The sequence below is a fragment of the Alligator mississippiensis genome, chromosome 7 (genome assembly GCF_030867095.1).
Source record: "Alligator mississippiensis isolate rAllMis1 chromosome 7, rAllMis1, whole genome shotgun sequence".
Taxonomy (NCBI): domain Eukaryota; kingdom Metazoa; phylum Chordata; order Crocodylia; family Alligatoridae; genus Alligator; species Alligator mississippiensis.
In genome coordinates, this window is record NC_081830.1 from 86,838,327 (window position 1) to 86,854,658 (window position 16,332).

Sequence of the window (16,332 nt, forward strand, 5' to 3'; positions counted from 1 at the left end):
GGACTGTGGCGGCCTCCTGTCTGAAGGGGACAACCAGGGCTGTTACCCTCTGGATGGACACATCCTTTGCAAGACCTGCAACTCTGCTCGGATCCAGGCACTGACTGCCAAGGCCAGCACTGACCTCTGAGCCCCCACCGCGACACTCCCAATTTGTCTGCTGGGGAATTGCACAAGCGTTGCTTTTAGCCTGACTCCTTTCCAACCTAATTCTCGATTGAAAAGGTAAAACTGGAAGGCCTTGGACCAAGAGGGCTGGTTCCTAAGTGGGGTTCTCCTGAACCTCCAAATGATTCATCTTGCCTGAGATAAAGCTGAAACTGTTGGGTTTGATTCTTCTCTTACATGTGTGACAGTCTGATCCAGTTCTTGCTGGAAGCCCTGAGTTGTTTTGCATTGATTTTTAATGAGATTGGGAGTGAAGTCTCTCAATTAGAGCTTGCTCCATAGTAACAGACTGCACGCGTGTGAGACGAGAAGCCGTGTCTCAACACGGCCTACGCAGCGCTGACCCCGCCGAGCTTTCACGTACGTGTGGCTTGTAGGGGGACCCACAGTTGGACTCTCCACCTCTCCCTCATGTCCACGCTTGTCTCCATTCCCTTCCAGTTTAATACCCTTTTCCTTTTTTGTTATACAATCATAGTTTACTCTTGCTTAAATGTATTCAGTAACAATACTTCCAACTCACAGATGCTTAAACATTTCTGTATGAGCAATGGCTGAAAGATCTCAGCTCGCACATATGCTCACCCATACACATGTTGGTTTACTAGAGATCGGGAGCCAATTATGTACGTTGAGAAGCGATGTTAATTAAGTTTGGGTCTGAAAAGGTTCAAAAGCAACCCCACGTGGTTACAGTGATGCTGACTAATAATCATTACTATCCATGAGCAATGCTCAAAAACCCTTAAGCCAGCCATCGATCAGTGCAGCGGTGTAGAAACCCAATGCATGGGCAGGGGTGGTTTCCAGACTGGTAAAGTCATGCCATTTTGATCCACCCTCTGCTGACATCAATGGAAAGATTCCCATTGACTTCAATGGGCGTTGAATCAGACCGGAAGGGGCTTTTGCAGCATACTTGAACAGGAATTACAGTACGAGGCACTATTCAATTCTGGGCCCTTTCCAAAGAGCTGACCCAGTTCTTTCTCCATCTTGAGAGTCCCACAGGGGCATTTTTGCTGCCAAACAGGAAAAGAGGGACGTGGTTCTGCTTGCCTTTGCTTTTAGTTTCATTCCAATCATTTTTTTTCTTCCCAGTGAAGAAACATCATTTTACAGGAACGGCGGAGTGATTGGCGTTCCAGGCAAAGGGGACACGCTAATCCTCTCTTCCAGGAGTTAAAAATTAAGACCAAGGTCAGCGAACACCTGGGCACGGGCAGCTCTTGGAGGTTTGCCTTGTTTTGTTGTGTTTGTTAATTAAGAACCGAATTATAAATCTGCAGCTCGTTTTGCGGGAGCTTTAATACTCTTGTTTACGAAACCTCTAATAACTAAGGTGCAAATTACAGAACGAAGGAGCAATTTTCATATCACTGAATTGACATTAATGTCTTATTTGCAGATGTAATCAAAAAGAATACCTCTCTGTGCACTTACCAAATTACAAGCTGGAGTCAAAGCCGTTGAGGGGTGATTGACCATATTAATAACAAACTGGTGGATTTGACTATTAAGTTTTGTGAGGTTTTTTTTCCTCTGGTGCACACAGTAATAGAAATGGAAAATACAGTGCTTTCCTTTTTAGCACAAAAGCCCAGCATAATTATAACTTCCCATCTAAATCCCTGTGGATGGGATGAATGGCTGTAAAGCATGGGAAAAGATGGAAAATTGACTCTGACTGTAACTCCTGGAATTGGTATGCTTCCTTTCCGTTCTGCAAAGTCCCGTTGCATGTCACAGTGAACAACTCCATGTCCATAGTTATCGAGCCATTGTACTGAATTAGAGAATTGGGGTCTGATTGTCCTGTCCATTAGTGCAGGTATGCGCTGGGCAAACTCCATTGGCTTTACCCTAATTAGCCCCATAGCAACCTGTGGGATGTTTGATCCATGGAAAGGAATTTTTCTCCTGTATGGATTTCCTGGCAGGGCATCAACTATGCAAAAGCATCTCATCTTCATATCAAAATTTCACACCCAGCTTTCACAAATGTTACCGGCCGTATGCAGGCAATTCGTCGTCACTTGTCTCGGCACGTTTTTTTTTAATAGGTTGCATTTGGGCTTCTCACCACTGGCGATGGCAACTCAGGTCATGTTGAGCTCGCTCATTTTACGTGCAAAAGAATGTTAAATAAGTGCTGTTTGAATGATCTCTGCCCAAACGGGGAAGTTCAGCCCGCCGACGGTGCCTTCCTTTTCATCACACATCTCATCGTGTTCGTGCCTCGGTCGTGGGTTCCTTAGCGCCTCCTTGCCGAAGCACGACGGGAGTGTGATGTCTGCCGTGGAGGAAGTCACGGAGCGGGCGGCAGATCTAGCTCTGAACTTCCATATCCTTGCAGGTTTAAATTGGACGGTTGCTGCATCTTTATAGCTCCGAATCACACATTAGAAAGCGATGAGAAACAGCTGCTGTATCTACGAGGTGGGAACGTGATATGGCTTGAGATCGAGGCTGCGGGGTTCTCCTGATAACCACAGACTAGATTTTGGCCAAGCCACGTGTCGGTAACCTCTCCCTGCACACCAGGACTTAATCGTGCAAACCGACTTCCCACGTGGTGCGATTTTAATTGCATTCATTATAGAATGGCCCAAATGGCAGCATCCAGATCCAGATCCTCTCTTTCCAAAATATCTGCCCGTGTCTGGATTTCAGGTTTTAAATTAAGTCATTCAAGAACCAAGAATAAGCCCGGACGCCCTGCCCCGAACCTCCGAGCAGGTGGGTGCGTTGCAGAAAGGGTCTCGAGAGGTCTCTGGATCGGAGGTGCTCAAAAGGGCATAAGCATTGCTCTCCTTCCCTGAACAGCAGCTGTTTTTCAGACTTAAAATATCCAAGCAAAACTCTTATTTCTTTTTAAATAACACTCAGAAGCAGTGACCCGTTTGAGTGCGTGAGTGAATGCTTAGAATAGTTTTTTTGTTTTAAACGCATTTGTTTGTGGTGCCTACATTTGCCATGACTGTTCTGGAATGGGAATGTTATCTGTGTGACATAGAGGCTGTCATCACTTATCCGCATGTCCGCCCCGTTCGACCAGGGTCTGAAGCGAGCGTGCCGACGGGCCGTTGCGGCGCGTTCGTGCACCGCCCAAGCATTGCTTCGTCACAATCTTGAGCTTGTATTTATTATGTATCCTCGGTTATCTCTTTCCAAAGAAAAAGCCTTGATGCCAAAGAGACCTTGTTCTTTGAAGGTCCCCTTCAAGTCCTGATATCAAGTCGTATCATCTCCCCAGGGCAGTAACGCTCCAAAACTTTCCTTTTACAAGGAGTTCGACTATTACCTAGACCTTTTTCCTTGGAGGCTCTTTGGCTTTTCTAGCATGCCGTAGAAAATGGAGCCTGATCTAGTTTCATATTGCCCAGGTGGAGATGTGAGACCCAGGATCAAGCCCAGATCCAGCAAACTATTTAATCCCGGGCTTAAATGCTTGCTTTAAGCGTGGGCTTAAATCTGTTCCTCAGTAGGACATACATTTAGGACATCAGATTTGGTTGCCTTGGTTACAGCCAAATCCCCTGGCACACCCCCAAAGTGAATTCTAGTTTTGTTTTTGTGTTAGCGTGATGGCTTTTTATTGTCATTTATTGTTTTATTTTAATCATTGCCTGAATGTTACCTTTTCAAGCAGAAGGCGACATCACAGCTTTAGCCTATCCGATAATGCACCTTTGATTTTTTTTATATATATATATATATATTTTTTTTTTTTAAATATTAATTTAGGGGTATTTTTAGCACTGCTGCCAAACACTAGTCACCATGACATCTAGCAGAGTGAAGCTTACCATTGAGCTGTAAGGCAGAGGCAAGACTTACGGGAAGCCTTGGCCAGGTTTTGGCGTGTGGGGATGACTTGCACCCCAATTCTTCTGCAGATGTTGTGCCAGTATTGCACTTGGTCACAGATGAAGTCCATCGGTGGTTTGGATAGGAGGCTGCCAACCTGGGCAAGCATAGTGATTCCTCGCCTAGATGGAAAGGAGGATTAGGTCTTCTTGGAGATAATTCCCCAACAGCTAGTGGAAGCACAAAGGGCACAGCAGACTCCTCGTCGGAGTCCTCCCCGCCAAGAAGATCTCTTGGGGAGCTCTTTGCTAGGACATCCAGTGCTTTGCTACTTCGCGTCTATCTGAAGAGCTCAAAGCCTTTTTCTTTTGCATTTTCAGTTGCGTCTTGTTCCTATCCATTGTTTGAATCCTGCCTTGGTTCATCCAGCAGCGCTGATCTTATTTTACATAGCTGTCGCAGCTGTCAGTCAGGACCGACAGGCAAAGACGTGCTGCCGATTGGCGCGGTGACACTCGAAATAGCAAACACGAGCCGTGTGCCGAGAGCCGATGGATGGCAGGGCGCGAGGAGTGACGTGCAAACAGAAGTGGAGCGGGACGCAGCAACACTACTTAGCACCAGAGATGGTCACACTTTAACACTACACTTCTCTCGTTGTTGTTAAAAGTCGGGGCCCTTTCCGACAACATTTCGGGGGGGGGAGAAACTGCAAATGCTAACAACACGTTCTCTTTTAACAATGTTTTCTGCAGCATTATTTTATGATATTTGAATCAGATTTATTGAAATTTGCACTCGTGGCTTTTTTAAATAGGTAGTAAGGGTGTTTTTTTTTTTCCATTCTTCATTTTCTTCCTTGGTATTTTTGATATATGAAACAATTTGTAATGACTTGGATAACTTTTTATAGGATAGCGCCACAAATGAAGAATGGGAAATAACCCCTTCTTTGACCCCGTGACATTTCATACAACATCTTTTCTTCAGTTTTGAATGACTTGACTTCTGGGAGGCCCCCCATCTTCCTAGGGCAGTGATTCTCAACCAGGGTTTCGTGGTGCACCGGGTGCCTTGAGGGCCATTCAAGGGTGCCACGGGTTTACCGCAAGGTTTTAGGTGTGCAAACTTAATTCACAAGATCAACCCAGAGGTTTCACACACAAGTTCACAGCGTTAAAACCCTTGTGGTCTTTCTGGGGTCTTTGCAACAGAAGAATTACGGTACTCTAGTATTTTTCCGTAGTCCAAAAACCAGCAAAAACACAAAGCGGTGGCATTTTCCAAGGGGTGCCTCGAGTCCAATGAGGGGTGCCTCGAGTCTAAAAAAAAGGTTGAGAACCGCTGTCCTAGTTGATTCAACCCAACTAATATGGCTGTCTTGAGAAAAACAGTATTACTTCTTTTGGGAACAGTGTTGTCTCCATTCTTCCAACCAGCCGATGAGCATTTAGGAAGATGATGAGCGTGGCAGTTGCTATGTCCTTTATTTTAAGGGGTGAAGGGTGCATGCAGATTATTGCAGTTGCTATCAGGAAACACTAACTGACCCTCCCTCGGAGCCTGGCTTCATCCCTTCGAGCTTGGGAAAGGCATTACTCCAAATACATTTCCAGAGATATCTCTAGTCTTCCTTTACATTTCAGTTCGAAGGTGCAACGGTTGATTCGTCTATCCAGGCCCTTAGTTTTGCATTGATGAACCATGAAGATAGCACCACACCCCTTCTTTATCCATTTGTGAAACCATCCAGTCTATTTGGCGCCTCTCTGTGCAATGGAAATGTGTACCCTAATCAAGGGCTCTCGATGGACTTGTAGCATTGAAGTTCTCAGATGTAACACTGACATCCTCGACTTTTTACAAGAAAAAACACTAATGGAAACTTTGCAACGGTTGGTTTAGGAATAGACCCACCCGCACGTCCACATTGCACTGTTTGGAGACGATGACTGATTTGACATACAGTCGAGTAATTGGTGCTGTTCCTATTACACATGCCCTTTCTTCATCACTACTCTCCATCGCTTTGGCATTATAAATAAGATTCCCCCTCTGATTCTGTAGCTGAGTTAATAGGAGCAATTTTAAATGGTCTTTTTTTCCTTGTTTTTGGGGGGTTTTGTGCAACTCTTCCCAATTATTTTGACATCTCAAGAAAAGGGGCCGAGAACGGTGACCTTTCCAGTGGTTAGAGTCCGTGTTTGCAGCTCCGTCTCCGTCTCCCTCGCTCACCCCAGGTCACTCGCACGGCCTTTTGCACCCTCTGTGTGAGCGTGTCCACGTGTGTAACGAGAGTACCTGCCGCTCAGACGTGTCGTGAGACTCAGCCAATACTTACCAGATTGATTCAGCTCTTGAATCAAAGCAGCCCTATGCATCCATAGCATCAGAGGCAGGGGATCCACGTGCCTGCCATGCGAATCTCAAAAGGAAGTGATTATACTCGTTGCTTTTTAAATGATACTGAAATTGTACCTTAAATCTTCCTTAAAATTTACCTGAAAAATCAGTCAACGTGAACCACAGAGGCATAGGAAAGCAGGGACTTATCAGGGAGAATCCAATCAGATATTTGTTTTAAGGATGAAGGGTAGGGGTGTGTATATATATATATATATATATATATATATTCCTTCAAAACTTGAGATGTTTGTAGTTTTTCTCCTGTATGTATTTATTTAATATCTTCCTATCAATGGGGCGGCTGCAATTCTCACTTGCGAGGGATCAAAGGGTCGATCTGGTCTAGCGCATGGAGTTTGTACCTTATTTCTGTTCTTTCAAGAGGTCACTGGCTTTTTTTTTTTTTTTGCATAATTAGATCTCTTTATATAGAGACCAGTCAATACGAATCTTTTTTTAGTCCGCGAGTATTTTTTAATTAACCAAATCTCGGGTCGGCGGAAAAGCGCTGGGTTGTTGGGGGGTTTTTTTGCTCTATATAAACGCTGCGTTTCATTGAAAAGACACAATCAGCATCTCCCTATATATCTGTGTGGTCATTTTATTGCTGTTCTACATCCAAAACTAATATTGAGCCAGATTGCAAAGGCAAACACTCGATGTGACCTAGTTCTTTTGAGCAGCGAGCATCTTTTGTCGGCTCAGCTCCTGCTTGTTTGTGCGGCTTTTTTAAATGCTGGATTGCAAAATGAGAGTTTCCTAAAGAGGAAAAGAAAATGGTGTTTGATGGGCAGGAAATTCGGGGTTCTCCGGCCTGGCGCGTTTTTCCCTTTGAATTCAACGGTCGTAGTGTTTTAGGCTCATGCCGGGACACGCAGTCAGTTTGGCCGGTAGTCCGATTCATCCCGTTGCCCCTAAGCGGCTGCAGCCCCGCAAAGCTTTTCAGCAGTCCTGGCTGCCTTCCCTAGCTCCCATTTGGTACGTATTTGCACAATTGAACCGAGCTTTTCTTTCTGCGGGAGGTCAGATGGGAGCGATACGAAACACTACATTTTCTAAACAAGCGGAGCCGTTGCAGCCGCGGCGCTGGGGGCAGGACCGCGACTTTCGGTGGCTGCTCCGCTCTGCAGGGCGATGCTGAGAGCGCCCGTCCCTGGCACGGGATGCAAAACCACAGCCGTTGCTTGGTAGTAAAGTGCTTACTGGAGCCCAGCTGCCCGGCTCCGGCGTCGCCCTTCCGGCAGCTTTCCCTCTTCCTTGCACGAAGGGAAACTTTCCCAACCCGGGGCGTATATTTAGCCTTTCTCTTGTGTAAGAAGCTGGCAGCGCTGGATGCTCCTTAGGATTCTTGCTGAAACCTCGGCGAGCCACGGATGAATGGCTTGTGTTTTTTAGTTTTTTTGGTTTGGTTTGGTTTTGATGAGATTAGACATTGCATATTGATGAGCGAGCGTTTCAAAGGTCCGTGGGGCTTTGGTACGTATTAAGAATCTCTGAAGTTAATATTCGCCACGTTTTCCATATTCAGAAGGAGCGATCTGCATAAAATGGCTTTTGATATCCGTGTATCGTGGGAGGGGGGTAGGTTTTGAGCAAACACTAGGGGGTTGTGGCTCAGCTGATTTGTGCTTTTAAAGCCTCTCTTTGTTCCCACGTATCAAAACCATCATGAGATAAGCAGCCCTGGTGCTGCTGACAAGCCAGTCTGAGCAGCGGTGCTGGTCGTGGAGCCAGTCCTGGCTTCACCGGGATTTCCTGAGGCTGGTATGGGTTAAGCCCCTGAATTAGGTACCATATTTCCAGTGGGAGTCGAGGCACATCCTTGCCTGGTCCTGTGGCTGAGCTCCTTTCCTTCCAGTTCATACCATTGCACCGGCAGCAGACGCGGGCAGCCGTGAAGGCTGGCCTCGAGACGGTGGCTCTCTCGTGTCCGCACACTTACTCTTTCCAGATGTTGAAGCCTAGCTGCGGTCAGGCTGCCTTTAAAGTATGTCAGGGCAGCCTTTTGGGGGTGGAATGACTGTCAGGCAAATGCTTCTGCGGAGGCCGTGATCCCTGTCTCTATGGGGAGAAAGACGGGGCGAATACAGCCTGCAGATACAGCTTTCCAGTGCCGTGCTGGCCCTCCCAGTCTCCCTTCAGCTTGGCTTCCCTCCAGGCAGGACATTTGGACATAGGCTGCTTGTGGCATCCGGTTTTTCCTTTGCAATCACGACTCCTTCCTTCGCAGGGGCCGTGTTTCTGAGAAGAGTGGCCAAGCCTAGCTGGGGGGAGAAGGAGAAAGCTGCCTTCATTTTGGGCTCACAAATGTCGCACATCCCTGGTGCTATCACCTTATCGCTCCCTTGCACCTGTTGACAAAGGTGAGGTTTGAAATATTAACAGCGAGGGCTTTTCGGCCTTGAAAACCCTGCCAGATTGCCAGCAGAACAAGAGAGTTTAAGGTTCGCCCTTCGGCCCACGCTTGCACGGTTTTGATTTGAAATGAGGTTGTCCCACTTGCAAAAGTCCAACCAAACGGACGCTTTCCGTTCTTGCAAAGAAAGGACGACTCCAGCCGGAGCAAACCCGTGTTCGTCACACCCGGGACGTTTCCTCGGAGGGCTCCTGGAGCCCAACCGCTCTCCGTAATAAAGGGCAGAGCCCGTGATCGCAGCCTGCGCGGTGATCTTACCTCCCCACATTACGATTTACTAGGTATCGCAGTGCTGGCTTCGGTCCATGCGTTGGCTGCTCTCCATCCGGGAGACCGCCGTGCAAAGATGCAGGGACTGCAGGTGGGGGAGTCTTCCTCTTTCTCAGGCATCGGCGTGGTTTTAGGCTTGCAGCAAAGCAGACGGGGAACGGGAGAAAGCGTTACCAACCCTGCACAGGAGAGCGCGGGCTGCGTGCCAGGCGTGTATTTTCGGAGACCTTGGAATGCATGTAAGAATGAACTTTTGAATCCTTTTCAGGCCCTAACTAGCATGCTTTCCAGGGAGGGAGTTTACATACCAGCGTTTCACTGATGGCAGCAGTTTCTGGAGGGCTTGAACTTTCTTTTGGAGCTAAGATTGCAGCCCGCACGGTTGCAAAGAGGGCTCTTGTCCAGAGCCACGGGGCTGCGCACGCATGGCAGGGGGAATGCAAGGCAGGGGTAACTTCAGCAAAGTTCAAGTAGTAGCAAGCAACAACGAGCAAGCCTGGGATCAATTGTGAGCCCTTCATGCCACCCATTCGTCTCCGTGACCCTGAAAGCTGCCGGTGACTAAGCAAGACGGTCACCTGAAGATCCAACCAAACAAAGTGTTAACTCTGAAACCTAACAACGACCCCATGATTTGAATGTAGTTGAATCTGAGCTAATTGTTCTGGCAGAAAGCTCCCAGCTCTTCTGGGAAGTGGACTAGAGTTTGGAAACGCTGGTTAAACAACAATAGAGTACTCCTTATACATTAAATTGCAGCCCTGGGGCTATCTTGGCTGGATGGCATGGTAAGTGTAACAGTATATGCAAAAAAAATATTAACAACCAAGCAGGGATATTTGAAATGCCCCTGATGCTCTTATGCAAACCCAAAACCTTCCCTTCTTCTCAAGCTTGCACTATCACACCTTCCCCCTTTTTTTTTTTTTTTTGAAGTCTGACTTTGTAAAAAGCACAAAGATGATTTTTTTTTTAACTCTACTTCTAAGAAAGTCGATACTTAAAAGAGGGGAAAAATCTCCCTCTCAAACACTTGGGTTTTTCAGGCTTGGAAATAATTTCTACACCTGACCCAGTTCCTGCAGCTGCCAAAAAAGAAAAGAGAACGCTATTTAAATTTTTCAGAGAACCATTTATCTCTGAAAATATGCCATAGCAATTTGAGGTGGGGGTGGAGACTTAGCTATTTATCTCCACAGCCTGATATTTCTCTTTATGTTTCTAACTGTCAAGGGAAAAGAAAGGGGTAGGAAGCTATTCTTGGGCTATTATTGATGTATTGTGTTGCCATTATGTAGGATGTCTGCTTTCCTATACACTGAAGGACGTTAATAATAGCTCTCTTTCCCCCAGTCCCTCTTTGGGAAGATATGGATACGACCTGAGCCCCACTGCCCTTTTCAGTACATATCTATTTTTTCAATACTCATTTCTATACCGGTTTTGGGAGCAGGGCACATCAAGCGGAGTGAGATGGGGCATCTCCCCAGCTTTTCCACCCACCTGCTTTCTATTTCAGGTGAACCGCGTACCTATTCCCCACCTGCTCCTTCCTGTTTTAGACTGTAAATGCTTCTCTCACTCGATCTTTATACGAAGCCTCGTGCGACAGGACCTTGCGTCTGATAGGGGCCGCGGCGCTGCTACAGAAGGGGAAAAAAAAACCCACATCCGTTTGGTCTTACGTTAAAAATAGGCAGCGCTGCTTGGGGAAAACGACTAGGAATCTGACACCGCTGCATTTAAACTCAGCCTAAATTACTGAAACGTCACACTTCCAGGGATGCGGGGCTTGCATTTAATAGGCCAGATGGATTAGCAATGCACGTGGCGAACAGATTTAAAATAATGCCAGCGTTCAGGGTCCCCTGAAGCGTTGGAAGACCAGTGTCAGCAACACAAGGTGGTAACGAAGGCTGTGAAGCCGCCTCCGAGCAGAAAGTGGAAGCGCACGATGCAAGGGAAAAGCAGAGGACAGAAGCAAAGGGATGGATGTAACAGGCCTGAGGGAGTATGGACCCCCCGCCTCCGTTTTGCAGGAGAGCTGCATGCAACTCGTGAGAGTTTCTGAAAATCAGGCCCACATCTCTTCAGTCCTTTGGTTATCATTACTCGTCTCGTGGTCGTGCTGCGCCGAGCCCTGTATAAAGGCCGGGGGTGTCCGTGCTCCCCGTGGAGAGATACCGGAGCCAGCACCAATTGCACAAAGCAAGCAGCACCCCGTTGCATCCATGCAGTGCTCTGCTTGGGCTAAGTCACCCTCAGGGGCCTGGATTGACACGACCGTCCTCCGAGACCTGAGCTACCTGGGTTCCCTGCACATGATGGATGCTCAGGGTCCTTACCTTGAAGAGGTGGCAGAGGCAATCATTTCGGATTCATCAACTTTGAAGACCGGGTCGCACCTATTTCCAGTCCCAAACAGGAATTCAAGCAGGTCGTGCTTCTTCATCTGGGAAGCAGCTTGCATCTCGAAGAGGAAGAGGCGCACCGCACTGGTGCAGCTTGTCTTTGGTTTTTTGGGTTTTTTTTTTTCTTGGTGCCTGCTCCTAAAACAAGAATGAGAAAAATGCTGTGATCTGCAACAAGGAGCTGAAGCCAAAGTCAGATAAGTCCTGTGCAAACAGCACGTGACTTCGGCAGCCGTAGCTGGAGGATCTTCTGTGGTTTCTGCAGATGGGCAGCGTAGCGCTGGGAGAAGGGAAGGACCCACTCCTGAGACCTCTCCATCGCTCTCTCCACACAGGGCGGGCCCGGCAGTCTGGTGTCTGGTGCTTTCCCGGTGCTCTCGTTTAGTTTTACTTCCCACTTCTACAGCAGGCCTTCAGAGCACAATCCTCCTGCTAGAAACGTGCGTTTCCTCTCGACTGCTAATCCTGGGATTATGTGCAATGATGATGGGAGAGCAGGAATTCTTCGTAATTAGGCCACCTTTGCCGTGGTGCTAATTTGCCATGCAGATGGCAGCATGGTTTAAACCAGGGGTGTCCTGCAGGCCGGATCCACCCTTGGACTTGACTTGCAGGCCACGTCTGGCAGGTATTATGGACCAGCCTCGTGCGGGCGCCGTGTGCAACACTATCCTGGACCAGTGGGCATCACAGGAACTGGGTCCTGCATGCTGGGGGAAATGGGAGAGGGGTGTTTCTGGGCCTGATGCAGCTCGCAGAGTCAACCACACCGCTCTTCCTGCCCATGGGGCGGGTGAGATGATTTCCCAGAGAGGTGGTGGCATCTCCATCCTTGGAGGTTTTGAAGACCCGGCTAGACAAACCCTTGGCTGGGATGATATGGTTGGGGCTGGCCCTGCTCGGAGCAAGGGATTGGACTAAATATGACCTCCCAAGCTCCTTTCCAACCTGAATTTTCTATGATTAGATGAGTTTGACACCCCTGGTATAAATAGGAAACAGTTTGCACTGAAATGCACAGGCAGAGGTTATGGTTCCCATTGAAATACGTTGAGATTGTCCACCTTGTTCTTAAAAAAAAGAGGCCTGGCACTTTCTGCTCCACCCCACGCCTTACTGACCGCTCTGGAAGGGCAGGAAGCCCCTTTGGATTCGGCCTTTGGACATTCACCGACTCTCCCGTGAGTCTGATCCAGGTCTGTGACCCGTCTCTCTGTCCAGTCCGCGGTATCCGTAATGTGCCTTGTAGCCATAGCTGCTAAGCACCTGAGATGCATCTTAGCCAGCATGGTCAGAAGCTCGTAGCTGTAGGCATTTTGCAGGAACATCCCTCTTGGACATTGCTCTTTTCACTAAGTGCCTGTTCTCAAAGCCATAACCCTTTAGGTTTTTGCTGCAATGGAGGGAAATGAGTATGCAGCAGGGAGGAGAGCTACCAATGCAGGGCCAGGCGGCAGCAAGGTTGCATGGCAGAAATCTGTTCTCCTTTGCGATGCCTCGCACACGTGGATTCGCCTTGCACACACAGTTGCCTTGTGGATCTCTTCCTGGGCAGAGGGCTGTGCTGCGCTTGCTCTGGTCCTGCTGGGAGCAGGGACGGGTGGTTTTCCTGCGCAGAGGTCATTAGCAGGGAGGACGGCACCTTTGCTTTGCATGCCAAAGACAAGCTCCACGGCAGGGTCTGCTGTCGGACACGCCGTGCCTTTGAATCCTGTTGAAGGTGAGTTGAGGTCTCGCGATTGCTCCGAACTTGCGGGCACCGGAGAGTGCCCCTTGCATACCTACGAGGGGCCTGATCCTTTCACGGAGGTCTTGCCCAGTCCTGCCCCGCAAGGGGCTAAGAGCACCCTCGCCTCCCGTTGAACCGATCAGCCCCCGTGCTCTCTTCCTCCTGGCTTTATGGATTTGAAGGTGCTCAGTAGCTAGCCGCACGGGCCCGTCAGGCCAAATATGAAGTTTACTCTCTGGTAACTTGTGCACATGGATTTCCAAATCCCGTATTCACCTTGATGCTGAGGGCAAGTCCAGCACATCCACGTTTTCTGTATTTATAAATATGCAAAGAGATATATTTTTGTTCTCAGCTAGTTACCTCTCCTAACCCGCCTATTTCAGAGCAACCGGCATATATTTTTTATTCAACACCTGAAATGACTTTTTTACACTAAGAGAATGAAAGCTGGTAGAAGCATGTGTTTTTCTGTATTTTTATTACGCATTATCCAATTATATTGAGATGTATTTTCCTCTTTGCTCTGCTCTTTCTGTTGTTATCCTTACTTTATCAGTTATGCTTTTCTAATGTTTTGTAAGGGAAAATAAATATGCAAAATTGCCAGATGCCTTTCCCCCCCTCACCTCCCTCCTTTGCAGAAGGAGTATCACAAATGCTTTTTATTACATTTTACCAATCCAATAAACTCCTTTATAAATTTCATTTTTGTTTGCTAGTGTGTGAAATTGTTTTCTTTTTTTTTTTTATCAAGACGAGCGGTATTTACCTTCTCCCGGCCTCCGCTTGCAGTTACGGTTCCTTCCTCCTTTGTCTTCCTCATCCTCCTCTTTGTCTTCCTCCTCTCTGTTCCTTCCTCCTCTTCCTCCTCACTGTCTCTCTTAGCTGCAATCTTTCCCCGTCCCGGTTTTATTGGAGCAAGAGGGATTGATACAACATCCCAGGCCAGGTTTAAGGACAGAAGTGCACTAACCCTGGTCCTTAAAAAGCACCTTGTTTTGGCTGAGCCCCCATGCCTGATAACTCGGTGTGTGCTTCACGCAGATTTGCTAACTCCCTATCGACACATCCACCCGGCGCTGAGCTATAATCAGATGGACCACGCCGACCTTGGAGCTGAGCATCTTGCTTGGTGGTAGGTGAACGTGAGCATGGCGGGTACGCCCATTCACGAGCCTCGTGAGAGCGGTCAAAGCACGTCTCGGCCCAGGTGCAACAGTCAGGACTGGTTTAAAAATCACAATGATCCATAGATATGCAGAAATCCGGGGTTCCTAATTGCCTTCACGCCCAGGTTGTACTTCCAGGTGGTTTTCTCCATGACCCCAAGGGCTAGCAAGTCACTTTGGTGCAAGAGGTTCAATCCCAGTCCGCCTCCGCTCCCCAAGGGTCAAGGCAACACCCCTCCTTTGCAACGCAAGGTGGTTTTTCTGATCTGGCATTGGTGCATTCATCTGGTGCTACACCCGCACGCACACAGGAGAAGTGATCGCATGCATGCACGGACACAAGGAGAAGTGATCTCTCACTCTCTCTCACAGACAGACACACACACATACACCAAGAGAAGTGATCTTTCATGCACACAAGAAGTGATTGCTCTCACACGCACACCAGGGGAAGTGATCTCTCACACACACACATACACCAAGAGAAGTGATCTTTCATGCACACAAGAAGTGATTGCTCTCACACGCACACCAGGGGAAGTGATCTCTCACACACACACATACACGAGGAGAAGTGATCACATGCACATGCACACACTGGGAGAAGTGAGCACACACACATGAGAAGTGAGCACACACATGAGGCAAAGTGATCGCACACAAACAAAATGCCAAGTGATCTCACACACACACAAGGCGAAGTGATCACTTGTGCACACACAAGGAGAAGTGATCTCACACAGAGAAGTGATCACACACAGACGGCTAAGTGATCTGACACACGCAAGGCAGTGATCACTCTCAGACCCACATACAAGGCAAAGTGATCGCTCTCTCTCTCTCTCTCACACACACACACACACACGGAGAAGTGATCACTCATGCACACGCATACACAAAGGTAAGTGATCATACACCCCCCCACAAGCAGCGATCACTTGCATGCACACATAAAAAGAATTGATCACTTATGCCCGCACACACATGCACAGTGATCACTCATGCACACTCACACACCCCCACAAGTGATCTCACACTGACAGAGGAGAAGCAATCCCCTCAGCACAGGTGCTGGTGCTTCCCTTGCAGCCGCTCTCAAGCTGCCACGGGAGTTGTTTGGAGATGACGCCAACACTGGCTGTTTGGCCCATCTGAAAATCAGGTGCCGCCTCCACCCCAGGTTGACCAGGTCGGCCTGGATCTTAACAGCATCCGACCACCGGTTGCTCCGCGGTTTGTCTCTGTGTGGCAGAAGTCGCAGGTTTCCGGCCCATCGTCACGGTAAGCTCCGTCGGCATTGCCAAACCGTCGGAGAGATGCACCTCTCGGTGCTTGTCAGTGCCGGCGTGAGCTGCCCGCTTCATGCCCTACAGGGACATTTGGGGTTTTGACCCTCAAGATGCCCATTTCGTACTGCCACCCATCCCCGTGTGAGCATCCAGCGGCTCTACAGAGCAAGGCCAGCTCTGCTGTGTCTCTCCTTTCTCCCAAGCCTTTGCAGAGATGGTCCTGATACAAAACAGACTTGGAGCAGGTTGCAAGTGGAATTGGGGTTGCTATTACTACTGATGCCTGCCGTTGGCAGCCAAAGGCTCCTGCAAGAGCTCTGGTCGCGCTCGGTGCTGTACATACCTCCAACAGGAAGGTGATCTCTGCCCCAGGAACTTCCAGGCTAAATAGTTTGGGATTCCTCCTATCTGCAGTACAGAAGATGACCCTGCTGTTGCAGCTGCATGTGTTTTGGGGCTAAACACAAGGCTTCGCTGACTCCAAATTCACATTAAAATGCAAGAAGAGAGGCAGCCAAGGAGCGACCGGAAACTCAGCTGCGATGTCCCCAGAGGAGCCACCGGACAAATGACACCACTTCTGCAAGGTAAGGAGAAAGAAAATGGCCCGAATCATCCGGCAGCAGAAAGGACAGCCGTTATATCTAGCAATATTGTTGAA

General features: G+C 48.3%; 1 protein-coding gene across 4 annotated transcripts in view; it reads left to right on the forward strand.

Moving 5' to 3' along the window:
* LPP (LIM domain containing preferred translocation partner in lipoma) overlaps positions 1-13,918 on the forward strand; it is a 425,329-nt gene extending 411,411 nt beyond the window's left edge. For all 4 annotated transcript variants that reach the window (XM_014607111.3, XM_059731261.1, XM_019499042.2 and 1 more), the window contains one exon: positions 2-13,918. In XM_014607111.3, the coding sequence (XP_014462597.1) occupies positions 2-130 (129 nt within the window). In that variant the 3' untranslated portion in view covers positions 131-13,918. The remainder of the gene's footprint in view (position 1) is intronic.
* The last annotated feature ends 2,414 nt before the right edge of the window (positions 13,919-16,332 follow it).